This window comes from Camelina sativa, chromosome 19, assembly GCF_030686135.1.
Source record: "Camelina sativa cultivar CO46 ecotype springtype chromosome 19, ASM3068613v1".
Taxonomy (NCBI): domain Eukaryota; kingdom Viridiplantae; phylum Streptophyta; class Magnoliopsida; order Brassicales; family Brassicaceae; genus Camelina; species Camelina sativa.
This window is the reverse complement of record NC_141898.1, coordinates 13,630,344-13,646,500: the sequence shown is the minus strand read 5'-3', so window position 1 is coordinate 13,646,500 and position 16,157 is coordinate 13,630,344. Positions and strand designations below refer to the sequence as shown.

Genomic DNA, 16,157 nt, shown 5'->3' with positions numbered 1-16,157 from the left:
CCTCCACAACAACCCAAGCAGGCTCCTGCTCAAGATCAGGAGATGAAGAGTATGCTTCAGCAAATCCTACAAGGTCAAGCTATAGGAGCTATGGAAACAAGTAAAAAGCTCACAGAGATGAATAACAAGATAGACTGCACATATGGTGCCTTTAATATCAAGATTGAAGCTTTAACTTGCAGAATGCTTCACCTAGAGAGCAAGGGTGCATCTCCTTCTTCTGGACTATTCAATGGGACTGCAATTAACAATCTCAAAGAGTTTGCTGCTGCCCAAGCTATATCTCTCAAAGAACTACCTACAAAGCTCACCGTGGACAATGACAACCAAGATGGGGAGGATTTTCTCCAACCAGAAGTGCAGAATATTAAGAAAACTGAGCTTCAGACACCACTCGACCATACACATGGTCGAGCACATGGTCGAGTGCTTGATCGAGTCATTGCTCAAGATACTGAAAATCCAGTTCGGTTCATTCCTCCTCCCTATCAGCCACCTTTGCCATTTCCAAGACGGTTTCAAAAGCAAATGCTGAAAAAGAACAAGGCTTATATTAATAAGGAAACAGTGATGGTCTTGAGTCATGAACCTTTGTTAGAACATGATGAAATGAAGGATAAGCCACAAGTTATAGTACTTGAGCAGAAAAAGCCAACTATTCATGGGCATACTTTCCAGATTAAGGAGAAAGGTAATGAAACTGAGTCTGAAATCTTTGAGGGTGTAAATGGGCCAAAAGCAGAGATTTTTGCAGCATGTGAGGAAGCTCCAAGGAGAGCACGACCCCATAACTCGACCCCATGGTCGGTTTCATGTTCGGGTCAATCGTCGGGTCACACTCCAGCTCTCCCAGAATGCCCAGCTTCAATCTCCAAGCTTCCCCAACAACTAGAGTCAAGAAATCCCGTATCTAATGGGTTATCAGCACTTCAAACTACTAAAATTCTCAAAGATTCTGTGAGGAAGTTGACAACTACAGTGAAGAAGATCAGTGGGAAAATCAAGAAACTTCAAGGGAAAGTCAGTGGTTCTTCCTCAAAGAAAGCAAATCAAGGGCTGCATATAACGATGAGGAATAACACTTTTAGCATTGATCCTGGAAAAAGAAGAAGAATGAAATCTCAAGGATTAGAGAGGACTTCATCTTCTCTCTATGAATCTTCCAAAGCATGAGAAGGGTGAAAAGTCAAACTTAGTGACTTTAAACAAGCTCACTTGGGAGGAAGTCCCAAATGTATCCTTCTAAATATGGCTTAAGTTTTTTGTTGTTTTGATTTCTTTTCTTTAGTGTCTTTGAATTCTAGGAATAAAAAAACATTAAGTGTTAAGGGGATATTTGAATGAGCTAGAGCCTATCCGATGCCAAACCCGATGGGGTACCCGATGCCCTACCCGATGCATGACTCGGATGCTGGTCCGAGCAACAGGTCCGCACACATCAACGAGTTCAATGATGAGCCAAATCCAGCAACCACTGGAGCTGAGAACAAGCCTGAGTGTACATTGGGAAGCATGGAAGCTGTTGTGACGTCCTTCTTCACCAACCCATGAGGTATCACTTTCATCCAAACCATTGTTTATACCATTGCATTTTGTTTTGTTTCATTTTGTGTGATTCTCATACTTCGTTTTCAGACTTTTATTTACACAAGGGACTGTGTAATTTAAGTTTAGGAGAGAGTCTGAGAATGTATATAACATTGTGTTTTATTTTCTTATTTTCCTTTTTTAAATTTCTGCATGCTAGTTTTATTCATTTGAGTCTGCATCTATTTGCATATAAAAACCCCAAAAAATTTGAAAAATTTTGAAAAAAAAAAAAAAAAAGTGTTCATGTAGTTGCATTTACATATTAGGATTGAGTCTAGATTGCTTCATATAGGATTATTGCATATGCATTTTAGGGGACAATGATTAAAACCACCTTGTTTAAAGTCAAACCTTAGGATTAAAGCTATAGCCCTTAATAACAGTTCATTGTTGCTAAATCAATCTTTGAAAAAAAAATGGAAAAATCTTTGCTTAAAACCTTGTGTCTTTTGAAAGCTTCCTCCACTTGTGTGAAACTTGCTTGAACATTGCATCATCTCTATATTATTGGACTTAACCTGAACTTAAATTATCTTGCTTATGGAATTTGAATGTTTGCTCATGGTAACTCTAAACTCGGGTTAACACTCCATTTTTGCCAATCTTTTCGTTTAATCCGATTTTTTTTCCCTACTCTTGAACCCAAACCTTTCTTTCAAACCTTGTTGTGAATTGTTGAGCGAGGCCTTTTCATTGTGCTATAGGTTGTGAAACCTTGAGAGTATTGAGAACGACAAAGAACTGGCTCTTGTTTTAGCTAAACTTAGAATCATTTGGACTAGCTAATAGAATCGGTTTTGAAAGATAGGTAGTTAGCATGTTTATTTGGGTTGGGTTGAGGAATAAAATAGAAACCAAAGAAGAAAGTCCCTAAAGTTCAGTTTAATTAGCTCTAAGTAAAAAAAAAAATAAAGTCTTGCTATAGCCTCCTAGAAAAAAAAAGCAAAAAAAAAAAGAGAGAAAACAAAAAATGGGGATCTTAGGGATTGTTGTAAAAGAGAGCTAGCTTCAAAGTTAGAATCTTAGGGATTGTAAAAAACAAAAGGGGAGTTAAAATCAAGGTTGTAGGCAGTTTTATTCTAAGGTGTTGGACATAAAGAAAGTGAATGAGAAATGGTAGATTATCAAGAGTTAAGCTTTGTATGCCCTATTCTTCTCAATCTTAGATAGTTTTCACAACTGTCTACCATTCCTTCTTTTGAGAGTAAGCCACCCAAAGATATTGTTTGAAACCCACCTACCAAAAAGCCTTACCCTTGAAACCGATTGAGCTTGATTCACTTCCCATTTGCAAAAATTCGTCAAACACTTTAATGAATGTGAAAGAGATGTTCTTTGGAATTGCAAGTCTTTACTGATAGTTGGAGGATGAACTAGATTGATGCATGGTGATAAGCATATAAAAATATTTGTAAGTATGTTGATTGATCTTAACACCTTTAAACTTTCTTTAAGGACTATAGCTTGAATCCTTCGCTTAACATAAAAATGTTATGAATCCCCGTTTTCAAACCTCATCCTCCTACTTCCTTGCTAGAGGACTAGCAAAATTTGAGTTTAGGGGTCTGATAACTCTCTAGTTTACATGTTTTAAGCATCTTTTTTTTGTCCATATTTTGCATTATATATACCCTAATCTTAGCATTTTTAGATCATTAACTGTAGGAATTCGCATTTAAACCATTTTGGGTGTTGCATTCTTGCATTTGCACATTTTGGATGAAAACATGTACTTTAGAGCCTAAAAAGAGCAAAAAGAAGAGTTAACAAGTTGCAGCTATCACAAGGAAGGAACTGGTTACATTTATATGATTTACACAGAAGCATCAAGAAGGAAAAAGGAGGCACCGGACCATACCACCCGATAATTGTCACATAGCACCTGGTCAAGTTCATGACGAGACCACCAAATATCGACTCGAATGAAGATTTTACCTTGGGATTCAGCTTCTGAGTTATTCATCAAAGTTATTTGAAATCGAGTTCTCTTTCAAATGGTGGTGATTTGAAACCAATCGGATGTGCGGTTCAAGAGTTATTTCTGTTTTAGTGAGCGTATATACATCCAGATCGAATAATGGAACCACCCGATTACCTACCCGATCATGCACCCGAAGTGGGGCTCGAGTTCCACCTCGTGCAGCATGGTCCTATACCTGCTGACGTGTCTAGGTCAACATGTTTCCTTATAAATACCCCCTCTTAACCCTATTTTCGACAGAGAGGAGGCGAGAACCGTTTCTACACTTTTCTTAGCATTTCTTTTCCAGTTTTTGTTATTCTTCAACTTGAATTCTGTTTAAATTTTGCTATTTCTTCTTTTCAATAAAACATTTATCTCCTTTTCATCTTTATGATTCTGCAATTTTTATTTATTTATGGGTTTATGTTCTTTGCCATGAGATCTGAGTAGTGAATCAAAGTTTCTAGGGATGGGATAGACGACTTTGTGTTCTTGATCGGTTAGGATGTCTTAGCTTGGTTGTTTATGTTTTATAAATTCCTTTCTAGATTGGTGTTTTTAATGCTATCAACAGACTGAGAGGTTGAGATTAGATCTAGGGTGTTTTACCACCAAGAGGTGTAGATGAAATGCGTGTATCAATCAATGCTAGAGATTTACTCACTTAGCCTAAAAGATTAGATGTGTAAGGAGTTTATTGACAATAATGAATCGGTTTGTATTGCCTGATTGGTCATGTTTCTCCAACGATAGCTGGGTAGGGAAGTGATCAAGGTTGATTGTTTCTATCACGAGAGTGTTTTAACAAGATTTTAGAGATTCATTGTCTAAGGAATATTTGCTTGAGGCATGTAGGACTTCCCTACTAGTCAAGAACACTTAGGAGTCGATTACCCCATCCTTAGGAGCTTTCGCATCTTGATTTTTTATTGTTTTATATCAACCCGACCACCAACCCGATCAGGTACTCGATCACCTGCATCCTGTGGTACTTCGAGTTGTTCTTAATTTTTGTTCTATCTATTTTCTTATTTTTGTTCACCTTAGGTTGATAGATAAAACCCCCATTATTGCTTTGCTTGACTTGCATAGTTCTGATCATATCTTATCTGCTAGCATGACAACCATTTGGATTGATAACCCTTTGTACTACAACTGCATAGGGAATTGATACCCTGGGTGAAAAATCCTGTTATCACTATCAGAGATTGGCCTAGACCGCAGAATGCCACAGAGATAAGAAGTTTTCTGGGCTTGGCAGGTTATAATAGGAGGTTTATACAGGGATTTGCGAGTAGAGCATGTCTGATGACTAAGTTGACAGGGAAGGAGGTTCCTTTTGTTTGGTCAACGGAGTGCGAGGAGGGTTTTGCAAGTCTGAAGGAGATACTTACTAATACGCTAGTGTTGACATTGCCAGAGCAGGGAGAGCCCTATGTGGTTTATACAGATGAATCCAGAGTTGGTTTGGGGTGTGTTGATGGAGCATGGGAAGGTGATTGCATATGTTTCGCAATGGTTGCAGAAGCACGAAGACAATTATCCTACTCATGATATAAAGATGGTTGTTGTAGTTTTGCCCTGAAGATTTGAAGATCTTCTCTTTATGGTACAAAGGTGCAGGTGGTTACAGATCATAAGAGTCTGAAGTATAAATTCACACAGCCTGAACTGAATTTGAGGTAGAGGCGGTGCACGAAGCCAGTGGCGGATTATGATCTGGAGATAGCCTATCACGCTGGTAAGGCTAACTTGGTTGATGATGCTCTGAGTCGGAAGCGGGCGGCTTCGGCTCAGCAGCAGGACATGGAGACTTTGGTAGGAGCGATTAGTGCATTGAGGTTATGTGTTATTTCTCAGGAGTCGTTGGTTTTGGAGGTGGCTGATAGAGCAGATCTTCTGAGCAGAGTGTGATTGGCTCAAGAGAAGGATTTGAGGTTGGTGAATGCCTATAGTGAGGTGGATTCAAAGTATCAGGTCTCAACTAATGGTACCATTTTGGTGCACAGGCTAATTTGTGTGCCCAATGATGAGGAGTTGAGGTAGGATATCTTGAGGGAGGCTCATGCGAGCATGTTCTCTATTCATCCAAGAGCGACCAAGATGTATCGTGACCTCAAGAGTTATTGTCACTGGGTCGAGATGAAGAAGGATGTAGCTAGTTGGGTCACGAGGTGCAATGTGTGTCAGCTAGTGAAGGCTGAGTATCAGGTTCCAGGCGGATTACTGAAGAGTCTGGCCATTAGGAAGACTGATGGAGCAGCGGTCTTGGCTAAGGTGAAGGAGATAGTCAGATTGCATGGTGTGCCAGCGAGTATTGTGTCTGATAGGGATTCCAAGTTCACTTCGGTATTCTAGAGGGCGTTTCAGGTAGAGATGGGCACTAAGGTGTGTATGAGTACAGCTTATCATCCCCAGACAGATGGGCAATCGGAGAGGACGATCCAGACGCTGGAGGATTTGCTGAGAATGTGTGTGCTGGATTGGGGTGGCCATTAGGCAGATCACCTGAGATTGGTAGAGTTTGCTTACAACAACAGTTATCAGGCGAGTATTAGGATGGCTCCTTATAAGGCGTTGTATGGGAGGCCATGTCGTACGCTGTTATGGTGGACTCAGGTGGGGGAGAGGAGCATGTACGGTGCGAGTTTTGTTCAGGAGACCTCGGAGTAGATTCGGGTTCTAAAGCTGAACATGAAGGAAGTTCAGGATCGGTAGAGGAGTTATGCTGATAAGAGGAGGAGAGATCTTGTGTTTCAGGTGGGAGACAGAGTGTACCTCAAGATGGCCATATTGCAGGGTTCGAACAGGTCATTGACAGAGACTAAGTTGAGTCCAAGGTATATGGGTCTGTTCAGAGTGATTGAGCAAGTGGGACCGGTAGCATATAGGCTGGAGTTGCCTGAGGTTATGCGTGCGTTCCACAAGGTTTTCCATGTGTCTATGTTGCAGAAGTGTCTCCACGAGGATGATCAGCTGTTGTCTAAGATTCCTGAGGATCTTTAGCCTAACGTGACCGTGGAAGCGAGACCAGTGAGGGTTCTCGAGAGGAGAATTAAGGAACTTCAGAAGAAGAAAATTTCCTCTAATGAGAGTCCTTTGGTATTGTGATGGTGTTGAGGAGCAGACATGGGAGCCAGAGGCGAGGATGAAGGCAAGGTTCAAGAAGTAGTTTGAGAAGCAGGTCGCGACTTGAACTTGTCTAGCGTGGTCCCAGTTGTAGTCCGTGGCTGGAGCAGGAATGGAGTATTCCAGCCCATCTCTCTTGTTACTTGGTCGCTTAGGGGTGGTTGGCCGTGCGACTAAGTAACGAGATGAGGTGGTGTTCGGGATACCAAATTTTGCAGGGCAGTGGTTAAAGAGGGAAAGTTTAATGAAATAGAAGTTTCTAAAAGAGGAAAGTTTCCAATTGTGGAAAGTTCGAAAATGGAAAGTTTTATGTGAGATAGAATTTGTCCATTTTTTTGTGGTTGTGAGCCTGGGTGGGGCTTATGTGGCCTTTGTGGTGGATTTTTGAGTCATTGTGTGCCCGTGTTTGGCGGTGTTTCGAGACATTGTGTGGCCTTTGTGGCGGGCTGTTTAGCCCTTGTGTGGCCTTTATGGCGGGCTGTTTAGCTATTGTGTGGCCTTTGTGGCGGGATGTTTAGCCAATATTGCCTGTTTAGGCAGTCCTTTGGGACAAGTGGTCTTTGTGACGGTCTTTTGAGACGTGTGGCCTGTTTAGGAAATCCTTCGGGATAAGTGATCTTCGTAACGGTCCTTCGGAATGTATGGTCTTCGTGACGGTCCTTCGGGACAAGTGGTCTTCGTGACGGTCCTTTGGGACAAGTGGTCTTCGTGACGGTCCTTTGGAATGTATGGTCTTCGTGACGGTCCTTCGGAATGTATGGTCTTCGTGACGGTCCTTCGGGACAAGTGGTCTTTGTGACAGTCCTTCAGGATGAGTGGTCTTCGTGACGGTCCTTTGGGACAAGTGGTCTTTGTGATGGTCTTGTTTAGGACATTCTTTGGCCTTGGTGGCGGTCCTGCTTAGGACATTTGTTTGGCTTTTGTGGCGTTCCTGATTAGGAAATTTGTTGGCCTTTGTGGCGGCCCTTGTGGCATTTTGATGATCCTTGTGTGGTCATGAGGTATTCCAGTGTGGGGATTTATTGTTGGTAGGACATTGTGTTGTTTTACGCAAACCACAGGAAGGTAACCTGGTAGGGATAGAACTCAGACATGTTAAGAATTGTTTGCTCTAAGGACAGTTGGCCATGTACGACTCTTGGGGGACTTTGGTTCTCCTATTACCACCATATTCCGAGACTTTGTAGCTTGTGAGTATGGTTGGTATATCGACTTCGAATGACGATCTGGGGGCGCACTGTAGGGTGGCAATCCGAGAGACGAATATTCGACTTCCTTATATATTACTGCATTCAAGCTTAGGCCCAATAAGGAGCCAATATTATGGCATGCAGGTTTCGGCCTGATGAGGAGCCAATAAAAACTCAAGTTTGAGACCTATGAGTAAAGGAAAGTCCAAAAGCCGAGAGCAAATAATGTCTGGAACGTGAGTTGATCGCCTAAAGGTGACCTTCGTAGATCGGTCGGAGGAGTGCGGGCCGTAAAGATGGTTGCACGTTGTCCTTGGCTGATGGTTGTCCGAGATTCGAGGACGAATCTATGTTGGTGGGGGAGAATTATAACATCCCCGAACCAAACTCTGCGTTTTGGGGATGGGTGTCAATCGACACCAAGGGTAGTATCGGTCGACACCAATATTTTTTGGTTAGACCAGTTCGTTTTAATTGAAGATTTGGATCGGTTTGGTTTAAAAAAACCATAGAACCGGGGTATTTAAGTGGAAAGTCGACCTAGGTCGTGACTTCATTGTTTTTGGCCGCTTTCAGAGAAAAAATAGAGAGAAAGAGAGAAGAAGCGTTCTTGGGAGATTTTGGAGTTTTTTGGTGCTTTTCCTTGGAGATCTTTCTGTGGGAGTGAAGATCCAGGGCTGGAGACTTGTTAGAAACTTGCTAGGAGGGTTGGATTCGTCGTTGTTGGTCAGAAACTTCCTGCAAAGAGGTGAGTGCATGACCATGGCTGATCTAAGCCTTAGATTTCCTTTTGTGTTGTTGTTGTGTTTTTCTTGCTGGATATGGTTGCTATAGGCTTCCTATTTCGGAATGAGTTTTGGACGGATTGGAGGTGATGGGAAGCGAGATTCGACTATCGGCTTCGAGCGGATCACGTCTGCAGAATCATTGTCAATCAACACCTCCCTTCCAGTGAAGAAGATACTTTTTTCCTGGTTTGTATGTCTTGTTTGTTAATTGTTTTGGCATATGTATCTCAGTTGCTTGTGTTTATAGCTCAGTAGATGGGAGGATTGCCTCACTGAGTGTTTATCAAATACTCATGCATCTCAATTTGTGTTTGTGGTACATGTAAAGGCAAAGTGTGATCGTGGAATCAAGGCAATGAAGAGGAGGATGTTCTAGGGACTTGTTTGATTGTTGTCTGGCTTCTGTTAGGTTGCTAGAGTTGGATCAATAGAATATTGCTAGGTTGCTGGTTCTTTGTTTCACGTTGTTTGGTTATAGGATAATTGCTATGATTTAATATTCGTTATTTTATTATTAGATATTGATATTTTTTATTAATTTCCGCTATTTGGTTTGATTGTGGTTAGGTGGATAGTGGGTATGGGACCACTAGCTTAGATTATTATTATTATTATTATTATTATTATTATTATTATTATTCAAAAAAACGGGTCGGGTCGTTTCACCAATCAACAAAAAAAATACGTAAATCTAAAAAATAGTAACACTCAAAAATTCAATGAATATATATTAACTCTAAAAGAATTTACACATTGATATGTTTTTTAAAACATAAATCATCTTTATATTATTATACTTTAAAACATAAATCATCTTTATAAATCAGCTTTAACTAGATTTCCTATAAGATACTCAACTGCTCTCGGATCTGACATCAAGAGTTCTTTAAAAATCACAGTAAGTCTGGTTACCAACTCATTATGGTGACTATGGCTAGACTCCACTCCAATCCAATGTGGAAGAACAATGAACTACAACTAAAACAGTCGTCTATAAATGCATAATTATATACAATAAAATATATATTTAATTTATATAAAACAATTATAAAAAGAACATATTTACGAGAAAGAAAACCAATTTGGAGAGTATGAACATGTACTTAATATGTGCCAAATTTGAATATTTCTGTTTTGAAATGCATAATTATATACAATAAAATATATGTTTAATTTTAATTTATAATAGTTTAACCTGATATTTTTCAAAAAAACATAATAAATATTTACCAGATCAAAAAATCCTATTAAATTATGATAAAAAAATATAGTAACGTATGAATTACACAATAATAACATCTCTACCAAATTGTTTTGATGCCGAACTCTTGTTTATGTCGAATATCATGTATAAGCACATCGATAGAGATATCATAATGTTGGCCATTGATTGTATTATATTGAGCATTTTGAGCATTTTAGCTATATTTTGAGCATTCTAACTATATTTTGAGCATTTTCTATATTGATCAAAATCTATTTATTAATTTATTGTTTAACATATATGATAAGATACATATTTTTTCTTGAATAAATGGTGAATAATATTCAAAGAAAAAATAACTTGCTCACATCAACTGTTTTCTTAGTTTTGAAAGAAATATAACTTTTTTTTTCTTCAAAAAAAGCCCCACAACCAGACTTTGTATCATTTTTTCATATCTTCGATCACTCATCAATTGAACTAAACGTTGGTTCCAAACATGTTTATCTATCCAACAAGAGTGAGACAAGCTACAATACAAAGGAAGTTTGAGAATCAGGATCTAGAGTCTCGTTAGATATTGGTTTATGTTTTATTTTTACTTTTGGAACTCTTATTTGTTGCATATTGGTTAGGTTGCTAATTTTGTTGTTGGACTTGGTTATCTTCTTTATGATGATTTGGTTTTGGATTATTGATAGTTATCTGGTTTATGATGTTTTGGTTAGTTGCTTTGTTGGTTGGTATGTTCAATTCGGAAGTTAGTTAATATGTATAGAACTATTAATTATTGATTTTTAAAAAAGGGTCTTCAATTTTTTACAAAAAGGAAGGAATAACTTGATTCTCTGAAATCATGATTCGATTGAAGAACATGTCCTCAATATAGATAAATTTTGTTCTCACAATCAGACAATATGTTAGCATGTATGCGGTGACAACATCACTATACTAAGTGAAGAACATCAATTTCACATTTTTTCCTAGTATGAAGTTTCTTGAAACCTACTATAACTTGTAAATAATTTGTGAAGGTATGAAGCAAAAGATGATTAATTTTTTTGATCTGGTAAATATTTATTATGTTTTTTGAAAAATATCAGGTTAAACTATTATAAATTAAAATTAAATATTTATTTTATTGTATATAAATTATGCATTTCAAAACATGAATATTCAAATTTGGCACATATTAAGTACATGTCCCTACTCTTCAAATTGTTTTTTTTTTCTTGTGAATATGTTCTTTTTATAATTGTTTTATATGAACTAACCCTTACTTTCATATTCATGGTGTTGCCTCTTCAGCCATTGTTGAATTGTTGTCTGGGAAATTTGTTGCTATGTCTAAGCACAAATACGCCACTCACGTTGTTCAATTATGCTTGAAACATGGCAGTGAGCATAACTTTTTGACGATCGTAGGTGAGTTGGCTGCAAAAGTTGTTGGATTTGCTACTCACCAACATGTCAATCATGTTCTCCAACATATTTTGAAGAGGTCAAATATGATGGGTATTCTTTTCTATGAAAGACTACACTCAGAGATGGAGAAAAGAAAGCTTTATCTCCAGAATCATCTCCATGGCAAACAAGTTCTGGAGAATATAGGTAAAAAGGTAAATCTAAAAGAATGTATCATTGTCGATGTCATCAATTCATCATCCTTATATATAATATAGGTAGAAAAATCTTGAAAAGAGAAATAATTGTGTATAGAGAAATCTTAAAAAGATAACTCATTGTGTACATATATATATATATATATGGATAGAAGAGAAATGTAAACTCTATCGGACTATCCCATCATTTTGTATAGAAAAAAATCATTGTATAAACATTCATATCGATTTTTACTATATTGATAATATTTCTCTTTCTTCTCTATTATATTAATCAAATGTTATTCAATTCTTGATGTTAAATTATAAAGGGACACTTCGTAAAATTGGACCCCTAATTTGAGTCAATTGCAATGTTATATCCCTTTTTTTTTTCTCCAACATTTGATACTTTCTCCCTATTAAATCCTTGGTCATTCATTGTATTCACAAAAAGGCGATTATTTCTGATTTATTTGAATTTCTTGCGAAAATGTTTATTACATTCATATCCTCATCTTCTTCTTTTATTTACGGTTGTGCCACCGCCATCAATTTTCCAACAACCATGAACAACCAAATTTGAAGCTCTTAAAGCTTCAACAACCTGAATTTGTAACCTTAAATAACACCCAATGCTATGAGAACTTCATTTTCTTCCATCTCCTCTCCATTTTAATCCAAGAAAATTTGCAAGTGCATTTATCTTGTTATATGTCATGATTCTTGGATAGTGATTAAATTGGTGCTGGGTTTCTTCGGTGGTGACTAAAGACGACGTCCTCGGTGCTTGACATTGCGAAACAACCACAGATAAGGTTATTTTCCGGTAGATTTCGTGATTTTCCTTGATTTTTTTGCGAAATTAGACTTCATTTGTTAGTCTAACCGTCATAATATCATGTAAAGTCTACTATGTTAGTCTAACCGTCATAATATCATGTAAAGTCTACTATGTGGTCAATTTTGCAATAAAAAAATTATCGAGTTTCGAGCCGGTAGATTGAAATTTCAGTCTCCTTAATTTCATTTGAAAACAAAAAAATATGGTTCAGACTGCATTATAATCTTTCCGTCAGATACTTTATTTCCAGTCTACTAAGGTGTATTTTTGCAATTGACCAAATTCTTGACTTTTTAGTTATGACTGTCGGACGAAGTCTTCTTACGATAATAAACGAGTAGACTTCTATAGTGACTATTTTGGAGTTGACCAAAATATTTAAGCATTGACCGTAATATTATTATATTAAAATAATTAGTTGACTGCAAAAGAAGTCTACTAATTAAAAAATTAAAATATTGGTCAACCCCAAAAATGACCACGGCAGACTGCAAACGAAGTCATCATTCCTGGAGACTTCGTACGTAGTCTACTTGGCGAAAGTCAAACTTGGTCAATTGCAAAACTAACCACGACGAAGTTTACATTTTCTTGTTGACGGATAGATGAAGTCTACTTGTTAGACAGAAGTCTACTGTAAAGTCAATGGGTTGGTCAATTGCAAAAATAACCAGAGTAGACTATAATCGAAGTTAACTTGTAGAAACTTTCTAAAAAGTCTACTCTGTTATATGTTTTTAATTGCAAAAGTGACCAAAAAATTAACAAAGGAAGACAACAAAAGAAGTCAACTATCCTAGTAGACTTCATACAGTGTCTGATTTATTAAATTGTAATTGCAAAAATAGACCACACAAAATAGACTTCATAGAGGCTAGTTTATGTCTAAAATGTTGACATCAACATGAAGTCGTCATAATTTGAAAACCAATTTATTGCAAATTGGTGAATAATTTTTAAGATTTTCTTGTTGTATTCTTTGATATATGTTATGTACTTGCTTCTATATGTTTTTGACATGATTATATATTATACATATAGAGAAATCAAGTTTTTGGTTTTCTTAGGCAGTTAGGTCATTAACTTAGACTTATTTTCGAAGTCAACGTGTTGGAGTTCTGTGTGAAGTCTGTATTGATGACAAGAAAAATAATCTCGGTTTTAGAAAACCAATTCCGGTTTATTTGAAATAGTACCAGAAAAATATAAAGAAACCAACTTTTCTGGCAGACTTCTTTACCAACTAACGTCAAATCAATTAAATCAATTTAAACCTTGTAATGATTATGTCAACGACTTCTTTGGCAGACTTCTGCACGGGAAACTGAATCGTCTGCAAATTAATCAAATCAATTTAATATTTGTAATGATTATACTGAAGACTTATCCGAAAGACTTCAGTCTCCAATACTACAATGAAGTGTATTCTTAGCTATTAATTGTTACATTAAATTACAAATTTCTAGGATTTTTTTTTTCAGTTTTCCTATATCAAACTTGGTTAGTGTTTTTTACTATCTATTTTATTATAATATATTATTATTGGTATGAAAGAATCAAATATTAGATAATAAAGACTTTTGCTGTGAAAGAATCAAGGGAATGAAACTTTGTCCTTTTTATTACGGACTCTTAAATAACATGATCACTTCTCGTGCTAATATGTGTCTATTTTAAACACAAACCACACACATGTTCTTTGCTCATTCGTAGACTTATGTTACAAGAGTTTATGTACAATGGCGTTCTTCGGTTTGTTTGCTCCCACCACCTGCACATTGTCTATTTTTAACATTGTACTTAAACACCTCCCACATGTATAATACAGTCTAAACCAGATACAAGACTCGATGATATGTACGAAAAGCAACTCAAGTTTTCTTCATTTTGGCCACAACAACATTTCAGTGAAATTGTCAAGGTCCTGCAGGTATTGTATATTTGTAGTCTCTCAACAACAACCATGAAACTTCAGCTCAAGAAACATCATCATACAAACTAACACAATTCACATAACATGAGCAAAGACAAAGCAAAAATCAGAACGAGTTCATCTCCAAAGTGAAAGAAGCATTAATAATCTAAATTTACATAAAATGATATAGCAAACTGAACAACAAATGAGCTTCAATCTCCACCTTCTCAGTGACACTCTCTTCGAATCTTCCGCCCCACAGCTTGGTCTCCTTTAAGGTTGTGTTGTCATCGTGGCTCATTAAATGAAACGGCGGCAGACTCCGTAACTTGCTTCCAATCCCGGCGAGAGAGAGATAGAACGGTGTGTGGATGAGGCAGAAGGGGAACACGATGCAAAAAATATTTTTAGAACAATCAAAGTGAGGTTATCAAAGTGTGGTTGTGAAACTAACACCTGACTCATGGATGAAACAAAAACCAACCAAGTTCATTGTGAGCGAAACCAATAATAGACAATGAAACGTTAAGTTGGATTTGGAGGCCACTGACCTTACTGCTGCTTGATCCACTTTCACTTGTAGTTGGTGCCAATTGTCCTACTACCTTGATGATATTCTCTGTTGAAGAGGTTCTCAAATTCCTCTTGTAAGTGCTGACGACCTGCAAACAACTTTACAAGAAATCAATTGGAAACAGAACCATAGATCTTTTGAACGAAAATAAAACTTCACCTTGTCAGTCTAATGGCCGTTCTTCTTTCTATTGGCTCCTTGTTATCTTGGTCTTAAAGAAGTTCCTGAATAAAACAGGTTAGAATTTTCAAGAGGTTTGTTTTCTTAATTATAGACTGAGGGTGTAGTTTGCACCTAAAAACCTTACTTGTTTGTGAGGACGTTTCTTTACTTGTCCAGGTGATGTCTCTAAACCCTGCAAAAGTAACTCAATTTTCAAAAATAACAAATCTGAGAATTTCATCAATCTTAACACTACCTGAATCTCCTTCTGCCAGAAAGAATCTATTTTTAGTCGGAAGCTAAGAGAAGTCAATTTCAAAATAATCCATTAGCAAACAAATCACTCACAACAAAGCAGTTACAAACAGGGTATAAGCCAATTTGCAACAAAATCAGAACTCAATAAAGAGCAGAGACTTAATACGAGATCCCAAACTCAAATCCAAAACGCAAGACCAGTCAAAAGCCTCTCGATGGTATTGTAGTATAATCAATTCTGACAATTTTGAGAAATTTAAACCTTGAGAAACGAGGATGAGGAAGAACCCTAATCAATTCTCCATTTGAGAATAAGATTGTCGAAGCCGCTCGAAAAGACTGAGCCAGATTCAAAGAGTGAGAGGGAGAGCAAAAATGTGTGAGAAAGACGGTGAGAGGGACGACGAGAGAGTGAGAGAGCGAGGGGAGATCGAATGAAAAGAGAATGAGAGACCCTAACCTCACCCGTACCACCAAGAAGAGCTTCATCGTTGCGGGTGCTCTGACGCATCTGTCGATAAGATTATTTGGTGCTCCGACTTTGCCGATGAATCCACCTCATAGTTTATTCTTCTATGTCGCCTTCCTCGGCTTCACCTCTCAGCATAACCAAAATCCTCCGGGATTGAAAATTTCAATTAGGGATCGGAGTACCAATAGCTTATTGTAAGGCAAGATCTCAAAAAGAGAGACATAGGATAAGACAAAGAAAAGAATAAGACATTACCCGTCTAAAACTCGAGATTAGGGTTTGGACATCTAAAAGGTCGATCTCTACACCATGTTTGACAGAGAGAAGAGCTGTAGATGACAAAGATGAAGAAGAAAGGTGATTATGATGAGAGACAGAGATTTTTTCGGTTTAAAATCGCTTATCGCGAGAGAGAGAGGCAGAAGGTGGAAGAGGAAGAAATGAAAGTGATTAGGGTTAGGCTGAAT

The 16,157-nt window shown here is 37.5% G+C and overlaps 1 protein-coding gene across 21 annotated transcripts; it reads right to left on the bottom strand.

Annotated features, from left to right (window-relative positions):
• Positions 1-14,279: 14,279 nt before the first annotated feature.
• LOC104766354 (uncharacterized) lies at positions 14,280-16,157 on the bottom strand. 21 transcript variants are annotated; one of them, XR_015591472.1, is made up of 6 exons: positions 15,679-16,144; positions 15,481-15,557; positions 15,093-15,153; positions 14,958-15,022; positions 14,776-14,896; positions 14,280-14,680 (listed from the first exon to the last, which is right to left on the bottom strand). XR_015591472.1 is itself a non-coding variant. In XM_087502809.1 (4 exons), exons 1-4 carry the CDS (start codon positions 15,705-15,707, stop codon positions 14,525-14,527), a joined length of 339 nt encoding a protein of 112 aa, XP_087358935.1. In that variant the 5' UTR covers positions 15,708-16,157; the 3' UTR covers positions 14,280-14,524. The 21 variants fall into 21 exon arrangements, 2 of the variants coding, with proteins under 2 accessions (XP_087358935.1, XP_087358934.1); XR_015591467.1 differs by having other exon boundaries at positions 14,776-14,886; XR_015591466.1 differs by having other exon boundaries at positions 15,106-15,153.